We start from the raw sequence: 24815 nt of genomic DNA on the forward strand, positions 1-24815 counted from the left end.
AACAACAGTGTGTGGCAACCTTGTGAAGACTTACAGAAAACGTTTGACCTCTGTCATTGCCAACAAAGGATATATTACAAAGTATTGAGATGAAATTTTGTTTCTGACCAAATACTTATTTTCCACCATAATATGCAAATAAAATGTTAAAAAAAACAGACAATGTGATTTTCTGGATTTTTTTTCTCAGTTTGTCTCCCATAGTTGAGGTCTACCTATGATGTAAATTACAGACGCCTCTCATCTTTTTAAGTGGTGGAACTTGCACTATTGCTGACTGACTAAATACTTTTTTGCCCCACTGTATATACACACACACAAATATTCATTACAAGCAAATATATACACAACTGCTAAAAGACAAAGGTTGAAACACCCCATAAACCCCAGAAGAAGGGGCAGCGTGGTCAGTGGTGAATAACACAATGGTCAATATAATCGGTAATATGTGAACTATATATAAAGCAGTAAGATACAGCGCACAAACATAATAAAGAGGAATATAATAAATTAACTCAATACATGAGTATAAGAATAAGTGACATGATAATTATGATTTAAAAAAAAACCTTAATTTCAAGGAAGACTCCTGAAAAAGAGCTCATACCCACCAAAAGCCATAATTAATGGATGAAAGGCAGTCCAGACTGCCCAGTTCCCTGATGCACGTTTCGCCTATAGCTTCATCAGGAGATAACAATTAGATTCCTCCATCATAAGCTCCAAGTTACTAGGAGGAGACCTCAATCGTTAATGATGGGTGCACACATAGATCCCAATGGTCAGTACATGTAACAACCCCCCCCCCCCCCCCACCAGGGCTACAACATCGGGACGAAAGCTTAAAATATAGTTCCAAAGTATTAACCCTTTATCTCCTGTAAGTTACTAGGGAAAGGAAGTGTTAATGGATGAGGGATATCTATGTAGATCCCTACACCCAAAACTGAAAGATTGAGACCAACCCATCCCCCATTCCTCTTTGAAACATTCATAGATTAACCCATTATTGGCCACAAGCTACTTGATTGTCCATAAACAGAGTACATAAGAGAAGAGATGTGCACATAGCTCCCCATGGTCATCGCTTGCCCATAGACCCAGTGCATTCATCGAAGCAGGCACCAAGCCATGAACATTGGGGCCAGTATCCCTCCAGCCCATTTACCGGTGGGCACCGGGAGACATTTTACAGCATTAACTAAATAATACAATGGGGGAGATGTATAATAATGGAAGTAACCACCATAATGATTATTTTCCAAACCCTCATCCATGACAAAGGTCCGCACACATACAAGAGATGCCTGACACAGCTGCAGAGCACCAAAACCTGGGCCCCGTCAAGGCAATTTAGGGATTAGTGCCCTACATAGAAGACAAAGCAAAGAAAACGATAAGGCGACATACAGGAGTTTGTCAGGAGAAAAGGAGAACGAAGAAGAAGAAACATCTCATCTTATCCTATTACTTCCCCATGAACACAAAGTATAAAACAAGCCCAGGACCCAGAAGAACGCCACCTAAGCCCAGGACCCAGAAGAATGCCACCTAAGACCAGGACCCAGAAGAACGCCACCTAAGCCCAGGACCCAGAAGAATGCCACCTAAGACCAGGACCCAGAAGAACGCCACCTAAGCCCAGGACCCAGAAGAACGCCACCTAAGCCAAGGACCCAGAAGAACGCCATCTAAGCCGTGGACCGAGAAGAATGCCACCTAAGCCCAGGACCCAGAAGAATGCCACCTAAGCCCAGGACCCAGAAGAACGCCACCTAAGCCAAGGACCCAGAAGCACACCATCTAAGCCGTGGACCGAGAAGAACGCCACCTAAGCCCAGGACCCAGAAGAACGCCACCTAAGCCCAGGACCTAGAAGAATGCCACCTAAGACCAGGACCCAGAAGAACGCCACCTAAGCCCAGGACCTAGAAGAATGCCACCTAAGCCCAGGACCCAGAAGAACGCCACCTAAGCCCAGGACCCAGAAGAACGCCACCTAAGGCCAGGACCAAGAAAAACCCCACCTAAGCCCAGGACCCAGAAGAACGCCACCTAAGCCCAGGACCCAGAAGAACGCCACCTAAGCCCAGGACCCAGAAGAACGCCACCTAAGCCCACGACCGAGAAGAATGCTACCTAAGACCAGGACCCAGAAGAACACCACCTAAGCCCAGGACCCAGAAGGACGCCACCTAAGACCAGGACCCAGAAGAACGCCACCTAAGCCCAGGACCCAGAATAACGCCACCTAAGCCCAGGACCCAGAAGAACGCCACCTAAGCCCAGGACCCAGAAGGACACGATCTAAGCCCAGGACCCAGAAGAACGCCACCTAAGACCAGGACCCTGAAGAACCCCACCTAAGCCCAGGACCCATGAAGAATGCCACTTAAGACCAGGAACTAGAAGAACGCCACCTAAGCCCAGGAACCAGAAGAATGCCACCTAAGACCAGGACCCAGAAGAACCCCACCTAAGCCCAGGACCCAGAAGAACGCCACCTAAGCCAAGGACCCAGAAGAACGCCACCTAAGCCCAGGACCCTGAAAAACGCCACCTAAGCCCAGGACCCAGAAGAACGCCACCTAAGACCAGGACCCAGAAAAACACCACCTAAGACCAGGACCCAGAAGAACACCACCTAAGACCAGGTCCCAGAAAAATGCTGCCTAAGACCATGACCAATAAGAATGCTGCCTAAGACCAGAACCCATGAAGAACGCTACCTAAGACCAGGACCCATGAAGAACACCACCTAAGACCAGGACCCATGAAGAACACCACCTAAGACCAGGACCCATGAAGAACACCACCTAAGACCAGGACCCCTTTATTATTGGGTCTTAGCTCATTAACCCATTAAATGCAAGATCGAAAAAAGCCCCTGTCCAGCGTGCAATGATGCTATGTGCAGCGGATCTCTGGCAGCATTGGAGATCACAGGAAACCTTGTTACATGGAAACTTTTTAGGCACAGAGTGAATGTATCAAATTGTATCACTATGTGGCTGGAAAACAGGGGTCTCCAGTCTGTGACCCCACAGCTGTTACCAAACTACTAGGCATGCCTGGACAGCCGGAGGATGAGAGTTGTAGTTCTGCATCAGTTTGGAAGGACAGAATACAATACTACACCATAAATAGTTCACAAAATAATACTCTGAAAATCAAGTTATTATTATTATATGAGAAGTAGCAGCGCTGGGTTTGTTATTGAACATAAGATTATTGCTGCAAATCATGCTCTGCTACATCTGTACGAAAGGGTGAAATATACATTATGTTATATTTACAGAGAAGGCAAAGTGAGGGTGATGTATAATAATAATATTAAAATAATATTATAAATAATGAATATAATAAATAATGCTAAAATAAATGATAATAATAATGATAATAATAATAAAAATAGTAATAATAAAATATAATAATAATAATAATAATAATACAAATCATATAATATAAATCATGAATATAATAATAGAAATACTAAAATAAATGAAAATAATAATAAAAATAATATAAATGATTAAAAAAATAATATAAATAATACTATAATAATAATGACAATATTAATAAAAGAAATAACAATATAAACTACAATATGAATAATCCAATATTTGGGACTTTCTGTCGTCCGCTCTTCTCTGGATTCCATCTCACTTCTTTGCCTGATCTGGGGATTTTTTTTGCTCTTTCACGTGTATATATATTGATTCATTTTCCATTACACTGACAGCCTGGGACAGGACAGAGCCCTCCGCTCTCAGGGGTCCCAGAGTACTGGCCCTGATGGTAATGGGGGCCCCTCATCTCCTGGTGACTATATTATCTCTGGGGTGTTGGGGGGTTTACTGACAGGACCTGGGACCCCCATAGTCTGCTCTTATCAGTGCACTGTATGTACTGCACACATGTAGCAGAGTGCAAGGTTTCATTTAACACTTTGGATGATGACACATTTTTTCCTTGCAGTCCTATGTAAAAAGAATCCCAGAACCCATCTTAGGATCTGTCTAACCGATTAATCTCTGCTACATTTCACAGACTCGGCTCATCCTCATCTTACCAACATCAAACTCTACTAATCTACACAATGCATGAAACTCAGGTATCCAAGAAACCCCTGAGATCTACCACACAGCCAGCTCTGCTGCATAAGCTCCGCTAATACCGGACATCATGCAATCATAATACTCAGACAAACTCCTCTCTGCTGCATCTGACGCTTCTTTTACAGCACATGGAAACTCTGCTACGTCCGACAGCCTCTGCTCTGCTACATCCGACAAACTCAGCTCTGCTACATCCGACAAACTCAGCTCTGCTACATCCGACAAACTCAGCACTGCTACATCCGACAAACTCAGCACTGCTACATCCGACAAACTCAGCACTGCTACATCCGACAAACTCAGCTCTGCTACATCCGACAAACTCAGCACTGCTACATCCGACAAACTCAGCTTTGCTACATCTGACAAACAGCTCTGCTACATCCGACAACCTCAGCTCTGCTACATCTGACAAACAGCTCTGCTATATCCGACAAACTGCTCTGCTACATCCAACAAATTCAGCTCTGCTACATCTGACAAACTCAGCTCTGCTACATCTGACAAACAGCTCTGCTATATCCGACAAACAGCTCTGCTACATCCGACAAATTCAGCTCTGCTACATCTGACAAACTCAGCTCTGCTACATCCGACAAACAGCTCTGCTATATCGACAAACTCAGCCCTGCTACATCTGACAGCCTCAGCTCTGCTACATCCGACAACCTCAGCCCTGCTACATCCAACAAACTCAGGTGTGCTACATCCAACAAACAGCTCTGCTATATCCAACAAACTCAGCTCTGCTATATCCGACAAACTCAGCACTGCTATATCCCACAAACTCAGCACTGCTACATCCGACAAACTCAGCTCTACTACATCCGACAAACTCAGCTCTGCTACATCCGACAAACAGCTCTGCTATATCCAACAAACTCAGCTCTGCTATATCCAACAAACTCAGCTCGACTACATCCGACAAACTCAGATCTGCTACATCCAACAAACTCAGCACTTCTATATCCGACAAACTCAGCACTGCTATATCCAACAAACTCAGCTCTGCTATATTCGACAAACTCAGCTCTGCTACATCCGACAAACTCAGCTCTGCTACATCCGACAAATTCAGCTCTGCTACATCCGACAAACTCAGCTCTACTACATCCGACAAACTCAGCTCTGCTACATCCGACAAACTCAGCTCTACTACATCCGACAAACTCAGCTCTGCTACATCCGACAAACAGCTCTGCTATATCCAACAAACTCAGCTCTGCTATATCCAACAAACTCAGCTCGACTACATCCGACAAACTCAGATCTGCTACATCCAACAAACTCAGCACTTCTATATCCGACAAACTCAGCACTGCTATATCCAACAAACTCAGCTCTGCTATATTCGACAAACTCAGCTCTGCTACATCCGACAAACTCAGCTCTGCTACATCCGACAAATTCAGCTCTGCTACATCCGACAAACTCAGCTCAGCTACATCCGACAAACAGCTCTGCTATATCCAACAAACTCAGATCTGCTACATCCGACAAACTCAGCTCTGCTACATCCGACAAATTCAGCTCTGCTACATCCGACAAACTCAGCTCTGCTACATCCGACAAACAGCTCTGCTATATCCAACAAACTCAGATCTGCTACATCCGACAAACTCAGATCTGCTACATCCGACAAACTCAGCTCTGCTATATCCGACAACCTCAGCTCTGCTACATCCGACAAACTCAGCCCTGCTACAATAAAGTCAGAAGGGAAAGTCTTACAAGGGCTGTAGATGAATATTTACAGCAGGAGACACTTTTTTTTACCTTTTAAGCTCAAATCCAAAGACCCCTTCAGTACAGCAGATGCTCCTTGAGGGTCCACCACTGCCCAGGACAGGCTGGAGGTCCACAGAGAAGGAAGCAGCTGGACCATCAGTGGTGGAGAAGGCTCTGCTGAGGACCCCTGGCTCCTTCCTGGACCTCCTGAATGTCTGAGCTCCTGGCTCCAGGCTTCCTGACAATTGGAGGTAGTCCCTGGCTCAGCAGCTCCAGACCTGACCATGGATGGATGGATGATGGAGGAGGAGCCTGCAGGGGAGATCCCACCTGTCACTGGCTGCCCCCCAGAAGGAGGGGAGGTGGTGGTGACATTTCAGGGTCCATGGTCCAGATTAACCCTTGAGCTGCCCCCTTGTACTGGTCCATTGGAGCGACACTGCTGCAGTGTGGTATCATAGTAGTGAGTGGAGCCTGTGAGATGTAGCAGAGCTGAGCTTGTAAGTGGTGGCAGGTGCTATTGAGCTCAATATGCAGCAGATTGAGCTTGGGAGACTGCAGGTGAATGTACTGAATTATCTCACACGGTTGATAAACTCAGCTCTGCTACACCAGCACACAGGGCAGAGCTTCATTTCCAGTTGCATGCTCCTTACTGTGTGTGCTGCAGAGTCAGACATGCTCATCAATAAGTCATGGCCTCACTTTCCTCCTCCACCGACCAGGTCCTAACACATGAAACCCAACCAGGCGTCCTCAGGTGTTAGATGCTCAGTGAGATCCTGCACATCCAGGAGCAGAAACATGCAGGTCCTTCTCCCAGGTGTGGCCTCTGCTGTGGACACTAGGGGGCGCTGGGGACCAGAATCTGAGCCGGACTGGGATCTGCTACAATTCATTTAGAAGCCCCATAAAGCTTCTGAGGTTATTTATGATCCTGACATCTGATGTGTAAAATGCAGCGAATCAATGGATGGAGGAATGATTTATGCTTCAATGAGGGCAAAGCAGCCAGAGATTCTCCGAAAGGAGGCAATTAAAGAAATGTATTTCCACAAGGCAACGTAGATATGCAAGAGCGACCCAGGCCAGCGACCCTGCAGATAGTATCCAAACCAGGGACCCTGCAGATAGTATCCAAACCAGGGACCCTGCAGATAGTATCCAAACCAGTGAGCCTAAAGAGAATCTGCGTATCCAAACCAGTGAGCCTAAAGAGAATCTGTGTATCCAAACCAGTGAGCCTAAAGAGAATCTGCGTATCCAAACCAGTGAGCCTAAAGAGAATCTGCATATCCAAACCAGTGAGCCTAAAGAGAATCTGCGTATCCAAACCAGTGACCCTGCAGAGTATCTATGTATCCAAACCAGTGACCCTGTAGAGTATCTATGTATCCAAACCAGTGACCCTGTAGAGTATCTATGTATCCAAACCAGTGAGCCTAAAGGGAATCTGTGTATCCAAACCAGTGAGCCTACAGAGTATCTGTGTATCCAAACCAGTGAGCCTAAAGAGAATCTGTGTATCCAAACCAGTGAGCCTAAAGAGAATCTGTGTATCCAAACCAGTGAGCCTAAAGGGAATCTGTGTATCCAAACCAGTGAGCCTAAAGAGAATCTGTGTATCCAAACCAATGAGCCTACAGAGTATCTGTGTATCCAAACCAGTGAGCCTAAAGAGAATCTGTGTATCCAAACCAGTGAGCCTAAAGGGAATCTGTGTATCCAAACCAGTGAGCCTAAAGAGAATCTGTGTATCCAAACCAGTGAGCCTACAGAGTATCTGTGTATCCAAACCAGTGAGCCTAAAGAGAATCTGTGTATCCAAACCAGTGAGCCTAAAGAGAATCTGTGTATCCAAACCAGTGAGCCTAAAGGGAATCTGTGTATCCAAACCAGTGAGCCTACAGAGTATCTGCGTATCCAAACCAGTGAGCCTACAGAGTATCTGTGTATCCAAACCAGTGAGCCTACAGAGTATCTGTGTATCCAAACCAGTGAGCCTAAAGAGAATCTGTGTATCCAAACCAGTGAGCCTAAAGAGAATCTGTGTATCCAAACCAGTGAGCCTAAAGGGAATCTGTGTATCCAAACCAGTGAGCCTAAAGAGAATCTGTGTATCCAAACCAATGAGCCTACAGAGTATCTGTGTATCCATACCAGTGAGCCTAAAGAGAATCTGTGTATCCAAACCAGTGAGCCTGAAGAGAATCTGTGTATCCAAACCAGTGAGCCTGAAGAGAATCTGTGTATCCATACCAGTGACCTTGCAAAATATCTGTGTATCCAAACCAGTGAGCCTACAGAGTATCTGCGTATCCAAACCAGTGAGCCTACAGAGTATCTGTGTATCCAAACCAGTGAGCCTACAGAGTATCTGTGTATCCAAACCAGTGAGCCTAAAGAGAATCTGTGTATCCAAACCAGTGAGCCTAAAGAGAATCTGTGTATCCAAACCAGTGAGCCTGAAGAGAATCTGTGTATCCATACCAGTGACCTTGCAAAATATCTGTGTATCCAAACCAGTGAGCCTACAGAGTATCTGCGTATCCAAACCAGTGAGCCTACAGAGTATCTGTGTATCCAAACCAGTGAGCCTACAGAGTATCTGTGTATCCAAACCAGTGAGCCTAAAGAGAATCTGTGTATCCAAACCAGTGAGCCTAAAGAGAATCTGCGTATCCAAACCAGTGAGCCTACAGAGTATCTGCGTATCCAAACCAGTGACCCTGCAGAGTATCTGCGTATCCAAACCAGTGAGCCTAAAGAGAATCTGTGTATCCAAACCAGTGAGCCTAAAGAGAATCTGCGTATCCAAACCAGTGAGCCTAAAGAGAATCTGCGTATCCAAACCAGTGAGCCTACAGAGAATCTGCGTATCCAAACCAGTGAGCCTACAGAGTATCTGTGTATCCATACCAGTGAGCCTAAAGAGAATCTGCGTATCCAAACCAGTGAGCCTACAGAGTATCTGCGTATCCAAACCAGTGACCCTGCAGAGTATCTGCGTATCCAAACCAGTGAGCCTAAAGAGAATCTGTGTATCCAAACCAGTGAGCCTAAAGAGAATCTGCGTATCCAAACCAGTGAGCCTAAAGAGAATCTGCGTATCCAAACCAGTGAGTCTACAGAGAATCTGCGTATCCAAACCAGTGAGCCTACAGAGTATCTGCATATCCAAACCAGTGAGCCTAAAGAGAATCTGCATATCCAAACCAGTGAGCCTACAGAGTATCTGCGTATCCAAACCAGTGACCCTGCAGAGTATCTGCGTATCCAAACCAGTGAGCCTAAAGAGAATCTGCGTATCCAAACCAGTGAGCCTAAAGAGAATCTGTGTATCCAAACCAGTGAGCCTAAAGAGAATCTGCGTATCCAAACCAGTGAGCCTACAGAGTATCTGCGTATCCAAACCAGTGACCCTGCAGAGTATCTGCGTATCCAAACCAGTGAGCCTAAAGAGAATCTGTGTATCCAAACCAGTGAGCCTAAAGAGAATCTGCGTATCCAAACCAGTGAGCCTAAAGAGAATCTGCGTATCCAAACCAGTGAGTCTACAGAGTATCTGCGTATCCAAACCAGTGAGCCTACAGAGAATCTGCGTATCCAAACCAGTGAGCCTACAGAGTATCTGTGTATCCATACCAGTGAGCCTAAAGAGAATCTGCGTATCCAAACCAGTGAGCCTACAGAGTATCTGCGTATCCAAACCAGTGACCCTGCAGAGTATCTGCGTATCCAAACCAGTGAGCCTAAAGAGAATCTGTGTATCCAAACCAGTGAGCCTAAAGAGAATCTGCGTATCCAAACCAGTGAGCCTAAAGAGAATCTGCGTATCCAAACCAGTGAGTCTACAGAGTATCTGCGTATCCAAACCAGTGAGCCTACAGAGAATCTGCGTATCCAAACCAGTGAGCCTACAGAGTATCTGCGTATCCAAACCAGTGACCCTGCAGAGTATCTGCGTATCCAAACCAGTGAGCCTAAAGAGAATCTGTGTATCCAAACCAGTGAGCCTAAAGAGAATCTGCGTATCCAAACCAGTGAGCCTAAAGAGAATCTGCGTATCCAAACCAGTGAGTCTACAGAGAATCTGCGTATCCAAACCAGTGAGCCTACAGAGTATCTGCATATCCAAACCAGTGAGCCTAAAGAGAATCTGCATATCCAAACCAGTGAGCCTACAGAGTATCTGCGTATCCAAACCAGTGACCCTGCAGAGTATCTGCGTATCCAAACCAGTGAGCCTAAAGAGAATCTGCGTATCCAAACCAGTGAGCCTACAGAGAATCTGCGTATCCAAACCAGTGAGCCTACAGAGAATCTGCGTATCCAAACCAGTGAGCCTAAAGAGAATCTGCATATCCAAACCAGTGAGCCTACAGAGTATCTGCGTATCCAAACCAGTGACCCTGCAGAGTATCTGCGTATCCAAACCAGTGACCCTGCAGAGTATCTGCGTATCCAAACCAGTGAGCCTAAAGAGAATCTGTGTATCCAAACCAGTGAGCCTAAAGAGAATCTGCGTATCCAAACCAGTGAGCCTAAAGAGAATCTGCGTATCCAAACCAGTGAGTCTACAGAGTATCTGCGTATCCAAACCAGTGAGCCTACAGAGAATCTGCGTATCCAAACCAGTGAGCCTACAGAGAATCTGCGTATCCAAACCAGTGAGCCTAAAGAGAATCTGCGTATCCAAACCAGTGAGTCTACAGAGTATCTGCGTATCCAAACCAGTGAGCCTACAGAGTATCTGTGTATCCAAACCAGTGAGCCTACAGAGTATCTGTGTATCCAAACCAGTGAGTCTACAGAGTATCTGCGTATCCAAACCAGTGAGCCTACAGAGAATCTGTGTATCCAAACCAGTGAGCCTACAGAGTATCTGTGTATCCAAACCAGTGACCCTGCAGAGTATCTGTGTATCCAAACCAGTGAGCCTAAAGAGAATCTGTGTATCCAAACCAGTGAGCCTACAGAGAATCTGTGTATCCAAACCAGTGACCCTGCAGAGTATCTGTGTATCCAAACCAGTGAGCCTAAAGAGAATCTGTGTATCCAAACCAGTGAGCCTAAAGAGAATCTGTGTATCCAAACCAGTGAGCCTACAGAGTATCTGCGTATCCAAACCAGTGAGCCTACAGAGTATCTGCATATCCAAACCAGTGAGCCTAAAGAGAATCTGTGTATCCAAACCAGTGACCCTGCAGAGTATCTGCGTATCCAAACCAGTGACCCTGCAGAGTATCTGCGTATCCAAACCAGTGACCCTGCAGAGTATCTGCGTATCTAAACCAGTGAGCCTGCAGAGTATCTGCGTATCCAAACCAGTGACCCTGCAGAGTATCTGCGTATCCAAACCAGTGACCCTGCAGAGTATCTGCGTATCCAAACCAGTGACCCTGCAGAGTATCTGCGTATCCAAACCAGTGACCCTGCAGAGTATCTGCGTATCTAAACCAGTGAGCCTACAGAGTATCTGCATATCCAAACTAGTGAGCCTACAGAGTATCTGCGTATCCAAACCAGTGAGCCTACAGAGTATCTGCGTATCCAAACCAGTGAGCCTACAGAGTATCTGCATATCCAAACTAGTGACCCTGCAGAGTATCTGCATATCCAAACCAGTGAGCCTACAGAGTATCTGCGTATCCAAACCAGTGAGCCTACAGAGTATCTGCGTATCCAAACCAGTGAGCCTAAAGAGAATCTGTGTATCCAAACCAGTGACCCTGCAGAGTATCTGCGTATCCAAACCAGTGAGCCTACAGAGTATCTGCGTATCCAAACCAGTGAGCCTACAGAGTATCTGCGTATCCAAACCAGTGAGCCTAAAGAGAATCTGTGTATCCAAACCAGTGACCCTGCAGAGTATCTGCGTATCCAAACCAGTGACCCTGCAGAGTATCTGCGTATCCAAACCAGTGACCCTGCAGAGTATCTGCGTATCTAAACCAGTGAGCCTGCAGAGTATCTGCGTATCCAAACCAGTGACCCTGCAGAGTATCTGCGTATCCAAACCAGTGACCCTGCAGAGTATCTGCGTATCCAAACCAGTGACCCTGCAGAGTATCTGCGTATCCAAACCAGTGACCCTGCAGAGTATCTGCGTATCCAAACCAGTGACCCTGCAGAGTATCTGCGTATCTAAACCAGTGAGCCTGCAGAGTATCTGCGTATCCAAACCAGTGACCCTGCAGAGTATCTGCGTATCCAAACCAGTGACCCTGCAGAGTATCTGCGTATCCAAACCAGTGACCCTGCAGAGTATCTGCGTATCCAAACCAGTGACCCTGCAGAGTATCTGCGTATCTAAACCAGTGAGCCTACAGAGTATCTGCATATCCAAACTAGTGAGCCTACAGAGTATCTGCGTATCCAAACCAGTGACCCTGCAGAGTATCTGCGTATCTAAACCAGTGAGCCTACAGAGTATCTGCGTATCCAAACCAGTGAGCCTACAGAGTATCTGCGTATCCAAACCAGTGAGCCTACAGTGTATCTGCGTATCCAAACCAGTGAGCCTACAGAGTATCTGCGTATCCAAACCAGTGACACTGCAGAGTATCTGCGTATCCAAACCAGTGACCCTGCAGAGTATCTGCGTATCCAAACCAGTGAGCCTGCAGAGTATCTGCGTATCCAAACCAGTGACCATGCAGAGTATCTGTGTATCCAAACCAGTGAGCCTGCAGAGTATCTGCGTATCCAAACCAGTGACCCTGCAGAGTATCTGCGTATCCAAACCAGTGACCCTGCAGAGTATCTGCGTATCCAAACTAGTGAGCCTACAGAGTATCTGCGTATCCAAACCAGTGACCCTGCAGAGTATCTGTTTATCCAAACCAGTGAGCCTTCAGAGTATCTGTGTATCCAAACCAGTGAGCCTACAGAGTATCTGCGTATCCAAACCAGTGAGCCTACAGAGTATCTGCGTATCCAAACTAGTGAGCCTACAGAGTATCTGCGTATCCAAACCAGTGACCCTGCAGAGTATCTGCGTATCCAAACTAGTGAGCCTACAGAGTATCTGCGTATCCAAACCAGTGACCCTGCAGAGTATCTGTTTATCCAAACCAGTGAGCCTACAGAGTATCTGCGTATCCAAACTAGTGAGCCTGCAGAGTATCTGCGTATCCAAACCAGTGACCCTGCAGAGTATCTGCGTATCCAAACAAGTGAGCCTACAGAGTATCTGCGTATCCAAACCAGTGACCCTGCAGAGTATCTGTGTATCCAAACCAGTGACCATGCAGAGTATCTGCGTATCCAAACTAGTGAGCCTACAGAGTATCTGCGTATCCAAACCAGTGACCCTGCAGAGTATCTGCGTATCCAAACCAGTGAGCCTAAAGAGTATCTGCGTATCCAAACCAGTGAGTCTACAGAGTATCTGCGTATCCAAACCAGTGACCCTGCAGAGTATCTGTGTATCCAAACCAGTGACCCTGCAGAGTATCTGTGTATCCAAACCAGTGACCATGCAGAGTATCTGTGTATCCAAACCAGTGACCCTGCAGAGTATCTGCGTATCCAAACCAGTGAGTCTGCAGAGTATCTGCGTATCCAAACCAGTGAGCCTACAGAGTATCTGTGTATCCAAACCAGTGACCCTGCAGAGTATCTGCGTATCCAAACCAGTGACCCTGCAGAGTATCTGCGTATCTAAACCAGTGAGCCTACAGAGTATCTGTGTATCCAAACCAGTGAGCCTAAAGAGAATCTGTGTATCCAAACCAGTGAGCCTGAAGAGAATCTGTGTATCCAAACCAGTGACCCTGTAGAGTATCTGTGTATCCAAACCAGTGACCCTGCAGAGTATCTATGTATCCAAACCAGTGACCCTGTAGAGTATCTATGTATCCAAACCAGTGAGCCTAAAGAGAATCTGTGTATCCAAACCAGTGAGCCTAAAGAGAATCTGTGTATCCAAACCAGTGAGCCTAAAGAGAATCTGTGTATCCAAACCAGTGAGCCTAAAGAGAATCTGTGTATCCAAACCAGTGAGCCTACAGAGTATCTGTGTATCCATACCAGTGACCTTGCAAAATATCTGTGTATCCAAACCAGTGAGCCTACAGAGTATCTGCGTATCCAAACCAGTGAGCCTACAGAGTATCTGTGTATCCAAACCAGTGAGCCTAAAGAGAATCTGTGTATCCAAACCAGTGAGCCTAAAGAGAATCTGTGTATCCAAACCAGTGAGCCTAAAGAGTATCTGTGTATCCAAACCAGTGACCCTGCAGAGTATCTATGTATCCAAACCAGTGACCCTGTAGAGTATCTATGTATCCAAACCAGTGAGCCTAAAGAGAATCTGTGTATCCAAACCAGTGAGCCTAAAGAGAATCTGTGTATCCAAACCAGTGAGCCTACAGAGTATCTGTGTATCCATACCAGTGACCTTGCAAAATATCTGTGTATCCAAACCAGTGAGCCTACAGAGTATCTGTGTATCCGAACCAGTGAGCCTACAGAGTATCTGTGTATCCAAACCAGTGAGCCTACAGAGTATCTGTGTATCCAAACCAGTGAGCCTAAAGAGTATCTGTGTATCCAAACCAGTGAGCCTACAGAGTATCTGTGTATCCAAACCAGTGAGCCTACAGAGTATCTGTGTATCCAAACCAGTGAGCCTACAGAGTATCTGTGTATCCAAACCAGTGAGCCTAAAGAGAATCTGTGTATCCAAACCAGTGAGCCTGAAGAGAATCTGTGTATCCAAACCAGTGACCCTGTAGAGTATCTGTGTATCCAAACCAGTGACCCTGCAGAGTATCTATGTATCCAAACCAGTGACCCTGTAGAGTATCTATGTATCCAAACCAGTGAGCCTAAAGAGAATCTGTGTATCCAAACCAGTGAGCCTAAAGAGAATCTGTGTATCCAAACCAGTGAGCCTACAGAGTATCTGTGTATCCAAACCAGTGAGCCTGAAGAGAATCTGTGTATCCAAACCAGTGACCCTGTAGAGTATCTGTGTATCCAAACCAGTGACCCTGCAGAGAATCTATGTATCCAAACCAGTGACCCTGTAGAGTATCTATGTATCCAAACCAGTGAGCCTGAAGAGAATCTGTGTATCCAAACCAGTGAGCCTAAAGAGAATCTGCGTATCCAAACCAGTGAGCCTACAGAGTATCTGCGTATCCAAACCAGTGACCCTGCAGAGTATCTGCGTATCCAAACCAGTGAGCCTAAAGAGAATCTGTGTATCCAAACCAGTGAGCCTAAAGAGAATCTGCGTATCCAAACCAGTGAGTCTACAGAGTATCTGCGTATCCAAACCAGTGAGCCTGCAGAGTATCTGCGTATCCAAACCAGTGAGCCTAAAGAGAATCTGTGTATCCAAACCAGTGAGCCTAAAGAGAATCTGCGTATCCAAACCAGTGAGCCTAAAGAGAATCTGCGTATCCAAACCAGTGAGTCTACAGAGTATCTGCGTATCCAAACCAGTGAGCCTACAGAGAATCTGCGTATCCAAACCAGTGAGCCTACAGAGTATCTGCGTATCCAAACCAGTGACCCTGCAGAGTATCTGCGTATCCAAACTAGTGAGCCTACAGAGTATCTGCGTATCCAAACTAGTGACCCTGCAGAGTATCTGCGTATGCAAACCAGTGACCCTGCAGAGTATCTGCGTATCCAAACAAGTGAGCCTACAGAGTATCTGCGTATCCAAACCAGTGACCCTGCAGAGTATCTGTGTATCCAAACCAGTGACCATGCAGAGTATCTGCGTATCCAAACTAGTGAGCCTACAGAGTATCTGCGTATCCAAACCAGTGACCCTGCAGAGTATCTGCGTATCCAAACCAGTGACCCTGCAGAGTATCTGCGTATCCAAACCAGTGAGCCTAAAGAGTATCTGCGTATCCAAACCAGTGAGTCTACAGAGTATCTGCGTATCCAAACCAGTGACCCTGCAGAGTATCTGTGTATCCAAACCAGTGACCCTGCAGAGTATCTGTGTATCCAAACCAGTGACCATGCAGAGTATCTGTGTATCCAAACCAGTGACCCTGCAGAGTATCTGCGTATCCAAACCAGTGAGTCTGCAGAGTATCTGCGTATCCAAACCAGTGAGCCTACAGAGTATCTGTGTATCCAAACCAGTGACCCTGCAGAGTATCTGTGTATCCAAACCAGTGAGTCTACAGAGTATCTGCGTATCCAAACCAGTGAGCCTACAGAGCATCTGCGTATCCAAACCATTGACCCTGCAGAGTATCTGTGTATCCAAACCAGTGACCCTGCAGAGTATCTGTGTATCCAAACCAGAGAGCCTACAGAGTATCTGCGTATCCAAACCAGTGAGCCTACAGAGTATCTGTGTATCCAAACCAGTGACCCTGCAGAGTATCTGTGTATCCAAACCAGTGACTCTGCAGAGTATCTGCGTATCCAAACCAGTGAGCGTACAGAGTATCTGCGTATCCAAACCAGTGAGCGTACAGAGTATCTGCGTATCCAAACCAGTGAGCCTACAGAGTATCTGTGTATCCAAACCAGTGACTCTGCAGAGTATCTGCGTATCCAAACCAGTGAGCCTACAGAGTATCTGCGTATCCAAACCAGTGAGCCTACAGAGTATCTGCGTATCCAAACCAGTGAGTCTGCAGAGTATCTGTGTATCCAAACCAGTGACTCTGCAGAGTATCTGCGTATCCAAACCAGTGAGCGTACAGAGTATCTGCGTATCCAAACCAGTGACCCTGCAGAGTATCTGTGTATCCAAACCAGTGACTCTGCAGAGTATCTGCGTATCCAAACCAGTGAGCGTACAGAGTATCTGCGTATCCAAACCAGTGACCCTGCAGAGTATCTGCGTATCCAAACCAGTGAGCCTACAGAGTATCTGCGTATCCAAACCAGTGAGCCTACAGAGTATCTGCGTATCCAAACCAGTGAGTCTGCAGAGTATCTGCGTATCCAAACCAGTGAGCCTACAGAGTATCTGTGTATCCAAACCAGTGACCCTGCAGAGTATCTGTGTATCCAAACCAGTGAGTCTACAGAGTATCTGTGTATCCAAACCAGTGAGTCTGCAGAGTATCTGCGTATCCAAACCAGTGACCCTGCACAGTATCTGCGTATCCAAACCAGTGAGCCTACAGAGTATCTGTGTATCCAAACCAGTGAGCCTACAGAGTATCTGTGTATCCAAACCAGTGAGCCTACAGAGTATCTGCGTATCCAAACCAGTGAGCCTACAGAGTATCTGTGTATCCAAACCAGTGACCCTGCACAGTATCTGCGTATCCAAACCAGTGAGCCTACAGAGTATCTGCGTATCCAAACCAGTGACCCTGCAGAGTATCTGCGTATCCAAACCAGTGAGCCTACAGAGTATCTGCGTATCCAAACCAGTGAGCCTACAGAGTATCTGTGTATCCAAACCAGTGAGCCTACAGAGTATCTGTGTATCCAAACCAGTGAGCCTACAGAGTATCTGCGTATCCAAACCAGTGAGCCTACAGAGTATCTGTGTATCCAAACCAGTGACCCTGCAGAGTATCTGCGTATCCAAACCAGTGACCCTGCACAGTATCTGCGTATCCAAACCAGTGAGCCTACAGAGTATCTGTGTATCCAAACCAGTGAGCCTACAGAGTATCTGTGTATCCAAACCAGTGAGCCTACAGAGTATCTGTGTATCCAAACCAGTGACCCTGCAGAGTATCTGTGTATCCAAACCAGTGACCCTGCAGAGTATCTGCGTATCCAAACCAGTGAGCCTACAGAGTATCTGAGTATCCAAACCAGTGAGCCTACAGAGTATCTGCGTATCCAAACCAGTGAGCCTACAGAGTATCTGTGTATCCAAACCAGTGAGCCTACAGAGTATCTGCATATCCAAACCAGTGAGCGTACAGAGTATCTGTGTATCCAAACCAGTGAGCCTGCAGAGTATCTGTGTATCCAAACCAGTGAGCCTACAGAGTATCTGTGTATCCAAACCAGTGACCCTGCAGAGTATCTGCATATCCAAACCAGTGAGCCTACAGAGTATCTGTGTATCCAAACCAGTGACCCTGCAGAGTATCTGCGTATCCAAACCAGTGATCTTAAAGAGTATCTGCGTATCCAAACCAGTGAGCCTGCAGAGTATCTGTGTATCCAAACCAGTGAGTCTACAGAGTATCTGCATATCCAAACCAGTGAGCCTACAGAGTATCTGCGTATCCAAACCAGTGACCCTGCAGAGTATCTGTGTATCCAAACCAGTGACCCTGCAGAGTATCTGTGTATCCAAACCAGTGAGCCTAAAGAGTATCTGCGTATCCAAACCAGTGAGCCTAAAGAGTATCTGCGTATCCAAACCAGTGAGCCTAAAGAGTATCTGCGTATCCAAACCAGTGAGCCTAAAGAGTATCTGTGTATCCAAACCAGTGACCCTGCAGAGTATCTGCGTATCCAAACCAGTGAGCCTGCAGAGTATCTGTGTATCCAAACCAGTGACCCTGCACAGTATCTGCGTATCCAAACCAGTGAGCCTACAGAGTATCTGTGTATCCAAACCAGTGAGCCTACAGAGTATCTGTGTATCCAAACCAGTGAGCCTACAGAGTATCTGCGTATCCAAACCAGTGACCCTGCAGAGTATCTGCGTATCCAAACCAGTGAGCCTACAGAGTATCTGCGTATCCAAACCAGTGAGCATACAGAGTATCTGTGTATCCAAACCAGTGACCCTGCACAGTATCTGCGTATCCAAACCAGTGAGCCTACAGAGTATCTGTGTATCCAAACCAGTGAGCCTACAGAGTATCTGTGTATCCAAACCAGTGACCCTGCAGAGTATCTGTGTATCCAAACCAGTGACCCTGCAGAGTATCTGCGTATCCAAACCAGTGACCCTGCAGAGTATCTGTGTATCCAAACCAGTGAGCCTACAGAGTATCTGAGTATCCAAACCAGTGAGCCTACAGAGTATCTGCGTATCCAATCCAGTGACCGTGCAAAGTATCTGTGTATCCAAACCAGTGAGCCTACAGAGTATCTGTGTATCCAAACCAGTGAGCCTACAGAGTATCTGCATATCCAAACCAGTGAGCGTACAGAGTATCTGTGTATCCAAACCAGTGAGCCTAAAGAGTATCTGCGTATCCAAACCAGTGACCCTGCAGAGTATCTGCATATCCAAACCAGTGAGCCTACAGAGTATCTGTGTATCCAAACCAGTGAGCCTGCAGACTATCTGTGTATCCAAACCAGTGAGCCTACAGAGTATCTGCGTATCCAAACCAGTGAGCCTGCAGAGTATCTGCGTATCCAAACCAGTGAGCCTGCAGAGTATCTGCGTATCCAAACCAGTGAGCCTAAAGAGTATCTGCGTATCCAAACCAGTGACCCTGCAGAGTATCTGTGTATCCAAACCAGTGATCTTAAACAGTATCTGCGTATCCAAACCAGTGAGTCTACAGAGTATCTGTGTATCCAAACCAGTGAGCCTACAGAGTATCTGCGTATCCAAACCAGTGAGTCTACAGAGTGTCTGTGTATCCAAACCAGTGAGCCTACAGAGTACCTGTGTATCCAAACCAGTGACCCTGCAGAGTATCTGTGTATCCAAACCAGTGACCATGCAGAGTATCTGTGTATCCAAACCAGTGACCCTGCAGAGTATCTGCGTATCCAAACCAGTGAGTCTGCAGAGTATCTGCGTATCCAAACCAGTGAGCCTACAGAGTATCTGTGTATCCAAACCAGTGACCCTGCAGAGTATCTGTGTATCCAAACCAGTGAGTCTACAGAGTATCTGCGTATCCAAACCAGTGACCCTGCAGAGTATCTGTGTATCCAAACCAGTGACCCTGCAGAGTATCTGTGTATCCAAACCAGTGAGCCTACAGAGTATCTGCGTATCCAAACCAGTGAGCCTACAGAGTATCTGTGTATCCAAACCAGTGACCCTGCAGAGTATCTGTGTATCCAAACCAGTGACTCTGCAGAGTATCTGTGTATCCAAACCAGTGAGCCTACAGAGTATCTGCGTATCCAAACCAGTGAGCCTACAGAGTATCTGTGTATCCAAACCAGTGACCCTGCACAGTATCTGCGTATCCAAACCAGTGAGCCTACAGAGTATCTGTGTATCCAAACCAGTGAGCCTACAGAGTATCTGTGTATCCAAACCAGTGAGCCTACAGAGTATCTGCGTATCCAAACCAGTGAGCCTACAGAGTATCTGCGTATCCAAACCAGTGAGCCTACAGAGTATCTGCATATCCAAACCAGTGACCCTGCAGAGTATCTGCGTATCCAAACCAGTGAGCCTACAGAGTATCTGCGTATCCAAACCAGTGAGCCTACAGAGTATCTGTGTATCCAAACCAGTGAGCCTACAGAGTATCTGCGTATCCAAACCAGCGAGCCTACAGAGTATCTGTGTATCCAAACCAGTGACCCTGCAGAGTATCTGCGTATCCAAACCAGTGAGCCTACAGAGTATCTGTGTATCCAAACCAGTGACCCTGCACAGTATCTGCGTATCCAAACCAGTGAGCCTACAGAGTATCTGTGTATCCAAACCAGTGAGCCTACAGAGTATCTGCGTATCCAAACCAGTGACCCTGCAGAGTATCTGCGTATCCAAACCAGTGAGCCTACAGAGTATCTGCGTATCCAAACCAGTGAGCATACAGAGTATCTGTGTATCCAAACCAGTGACCCTGCACAGTATCTGCGTATCCAAACCAGTGAGCCTACAGAGTATCTGTGTATCCAAACCAGTGAGCCTACAGAGTATCTGTGTATCCAAACCAGTGAGCCTACAGAGCATCTGCGTATCCAAACCAGTGACCCTGCAGAGTATCTGTGTATCCAAACCAGTGACCCTGCAGAGTATCTGCGTATCCAAACCAGTGACCCTGCAGAGTATCTGTGTATCCAAACCAGTGAGCCTACAGAGTATCTGAGTATCCAAACCAGTGAGCCTACAGAGTATCTGCGTATCCAATCCAGTGACCGTGCAGAGTATCTGTGTATCCAAACCAGTGAGCCTACAGAGTATCTGTGTATCCAAACCAGTGAGCGTACAGAGTATCTGTGTATCCAAACCAGTGAGCCTACAGAGTATCTGTGTATCCAAACCAGTGAGTCTACAGAGTATCTGCGTATCCAATCCAGTGACCGTGCAGAGTATCTGTGTATCCAAACCAGTGAGCCTACAGAGTATCTGTGTATCCAAACCAGTGAGCGTACAGAGTATCTGTGTATCCAAACCAGTGAGCCTACAGAGTATCTGTGTATCCAAACCAGTGAGCATGCAGAGTATCTGCGTATCCAAACCAGTGAGCCTAAAGAGTATCTGCGTATCCAAACCAGTGACCCTGCAGAGTATCTGCATATCCAAACCAGTGAGCCTACAGAGTATCTGTGTATCCAAACCAGTGAGCCTGCAGAGTATCTGTGTATCCAAACCAGTGAGCCTACAGAGTATCTGCGTATCCAAACCAGTGAGCCTGCAGAGTATCTGCGTATCCAAACCAGTGAGCCTGCAGAGTATCTGCGTATCCAAACCAGTGAGCCTAAAGAGTATCTGCGTATCCAAACCAGTGACCCTGCAGAGTATCTGCATATCCAAACCAGTGATCTTAAACAGTATCTGCGTATCCAAACCAGTGAGTCTACAGAGTATCTGTGTATCCAAACCAGTGAGTCTACAGAGTATCTGTGTATCCAAACCAGTGAGCCTACAGAGTATCTGCGTATCCAAACCAGTGACCCTGCAGAGTATCTGCGTATCCAAACCAGTGAGTCTACAGAGTATCTGCGTATCCAAACCAGTGAGCCTAAAGAGTATCTGCGTATCCAAACCAGTGAATCTACAGAGTATCTGCGTATCCAAACCAGTGACCCTGCAGAGTATCTGCGTATCCAAACCAGTGAGTCTACAGAGTATCTGCGAATCCAAACCAGTGACCCTGCAGAGTATCTGCGTATCCAAACCAGTGAGTCTACAGAGTATCTGCGTATCCAAACCAGTGAGCCTGCAGAGTATCTGCGTATCCAAACCAGTGACCCTGCAGAGTATCTGCGTATCCAAACCAGTGAGTCTACAGAGTATCTGCGTATCCAAACCAGTGAGCCTGCAGAGTATCTGCGTATCCAAACCAGTGACCCTGCAGAGTATCTGCGTATCCAAACCAGTGAGTCTACAGAGTATCTGCGTATCCAAACCAGTGAGCCTATAGAGTATCTGCATATCCAAACCAGTGAGCCTACAGAGTATCTGTGTATCCAAACCAGTGACCCTGCAGAGTATCTGTGTATCCAAACCAGTGAGCCTGCAGAGTATCTGTGTATCCAAACCAGTGAGCCTGCAGAGTATCTGTGTATCCAAACCAGTGAGTCTACAGAGTATCTGCATATCCAAACCAGTGAGCCTACAGAGTATCTGTGTATCCAAACCAGTGACCCTGCAGAGTATCTGTGTATCCAAACCAGTGAGCCTACAGAGTATCTGCGTATCCAAACCAGTGACCCTGCAGAGTATCTGTGTATCCAAACCAGTGAGCCTAAAGAGTATCTGCGTATCCAAACCAGTGAGCCTAAAGAGTATCTGCGTATCCAAACCAGTGAGCCTAAAGAGTATCTGCGTATCCAAACCAGTGAGCCTAAAGAGTATCTGCGTATCCAAACCAGTGACCCTGCAGAGTATCTGCGTATCCAAACCAGTGAGCTTAAAGAGTATCTGCGTATCCAAACCAGTGAGCCTACAGAGTATCTGCGTATCCAAACCAGTGACCCTGCAGAGTATCTGCGTATCCAAACCAGTGATCTTAAAGAGTATCTGCGTATCCAAACCAGTGAGCCTGCAGAGTATCTGTGTATCCAAACCAGTGAGCCTGCAGAGTATCTGTGTATCCAAACCAGTGAGTCTACAGAGTATCTGCATATCCAAACCAGTGAGCCTACAGAGTATCTGTGTATCCAAACCAGTGACCCTGCAGAGTATCTGTGTATCCAAACCAGTGACCCTGCAGAGTATCTGTGTATCCAAACCAGTGAGCCTAAAGAGTATCTGCGTATCCAAACCAGTGAGCCTAAAGAGTATCTGCGTATCCAAACCAGTGAGCCTAAAGAGTATCTGCGTATCCAAACCAGTGAGCCTAAAGAGTATCTGCGTATCCAAACCAGTGACCCTGCAGAGTATCTGCGTATCCAAACCAGTGAGCTTAAAGAGTATCTGCGTATCCAAACCAGTGAGCCTACAGAGTATCTGCGTATCCAAACCAGTGACCCTGCAGAGTATCTGCGTATCCAAACCAGTGATCTTAAAGAGTATCTGCGTATCCAAACCAGTGACCCTGCAGAGTATCTGCGTATCCAAACCAGTGAGTCTACAGAGTATCTGCGTATCCAAACCAGTGAGCCTGCAGAGTATCTGCGTATCCAAACCAGTGAGTCTACAGAGTATCTGTGTATCCAAACCAGTGAGCCTAAAGAGTATCTGCGTATCCAAACCAGTGACCCTGCAGAGTATCTGCGTATCCAAACCAGTGAGCCTATAGAGTATCTGCGTATCCAAACCAGTGAGCCTGCAGAGTATCTGTGTATCCAAACCAGTGAGTCTACAGAGTATCTGTGTATCCAAACCAGTGAGTCTACAGAGTATCTGCGTATCCAAACCAGTGACCCTGCAGAGTATCTGCGTATCCAAACCAGTGAGTCTACAGAGTATCTGCGAATCCAAACCAGTGACCCTGCAGAGTATCTGCGTATCCAAACCAGTGAGTCTACAGAGTATCTGCGTATCCAAACCAGTGAGCCTGCAGAGTATCTGCGTATCCAAACCAGTGAGTCTACAGAGTATCTGTGTATCCAAACCAGTGAGCCTAAAGAGTATCTGCGTATCCAAACCAGTGACCCTGCAGAGTATCTGCGTATCCAAACCAGTGAGCCTATAGAGTATCTGCGTATCCAAACCAGTGAGCCTGCAGAGTATCTGCGTATCCAAACCAGTGAGTCTACAGAGTATCTGTGTATCCAAACCAGTGAGTCTACAGAGTATCTGCATATCCAAACCAGTGAGCCTACAGAGTATCTGTGTATCCAAACCAGTGAGTCTACAGAGTATCTGTGTATCCAAACCAGTGAGTCTACAGAGTATCTGCATATCCAAACCAGTGAGCCTAAAGAGTATCTGCGTATCCAAACCAGTGACCCTGCAGAGTATCTGCGTATCCAAACCAGTGAGCCTATAGAGTATCTGCGTATCCAAACCAGTGAGCCTGCAGAGTATCTGTGTATCCAAACCAGTGAGTCTACAGAGTATCTGTGTATCCAAACCAGTGAGTCTACAGAGTATCTGTGTATCCAAACCAGTGAGTCTACAGAGTATCTGCATATCCAAACCAGTGAGTCTACAGAGTATCTGCATATCCAAACCAGTGACTCTGCAGAGTATCTGTGTATCCAAACCAGTGAGTCTACAGAGTATCTGCGTATCCAAACCAGTGAGCCTAAAGAGTATCTGCGTATCCAAACCAGTGAGCCTAAAGAGTATCTGCGTATCCAAACCAGTGACCCTGCAGAGTATCTGCGTATCCAAACCAGTGAGCTTAAAGAGTATCTGCGTATCCAAACCAGTGAGCCTACAGAGTATCTGCGTATCCAAACCAGTGAGCCTGCAGAGTATCTGCGTATCCAAACCAGTGACCCTGCAGAGTATCTGCGTATCCAAACCAGTGAGCCTACAGAGTATCTGCGTATCCAAACCAGTGAGCCTACAGAGTATCTGCGTATCCAAACCAGTGACCCTGCAGAGTATCTGCGTATCCAAACCAGTGAGCCTAAAGAGTATCTGCGTATCCAAACCAGTGACCCTGCAGAGTATCTGCGTATCCAATCCAGTGAGCCTGCAGAGTATCTGTGTATCCAAACCAGTGAGCCTACAGAGTATCTGCGTATCCAAACCAGTGACCCTGCAGAGTATCTGCGTATCCAAACCAGTGAGTCTAC

The 24815-nt window shown here is 46.5% G+C and overlaps 1 protein-coding gene across 2 annotated transcripts in view; it reads right to left on the reverse strand.

The window, feature by feature from the left end:
* The window catches only part of CHRNA2 (cholinergic receptor nicotinic alpha 2 subunit), a 145753-nt gene extending 139087 nt beyond the window's left edge, over positions 1-6666 (reverse strand). For both annotated transcript variants that reach the window (XM_069728442.1, XM_069728443.1), the window contains exon 1: positions 5895-6666. In XM_069728442.1, coding sequence (XP_069584543.1) covers positions 5895-6132 — 238 coding nt within the window. In that variant the 5' untranslated portion in view covers positions 6133-6666. The remainder of the gene's footprint in view (positions 1-5894) is intronic.
* Between the last annotated feature and the right edge of the window lie 18149 nt (positions 6667-24815).

This window comes from Ranitomeya imitator, chromosome 5 (assembly GCF_032444005.1).
Source record: "Ranitomeya imitator isolate aRanImi1 chromosome 5, aRanImi1.pri, whole genome shotgun sequence".
NCBI classification, from domain to species: Eukaryota; Metazoa; Chordata; class Amphibia; order Anura; family Dendrobatidae; genus Ranitomeya; species Ranitomeya imitator.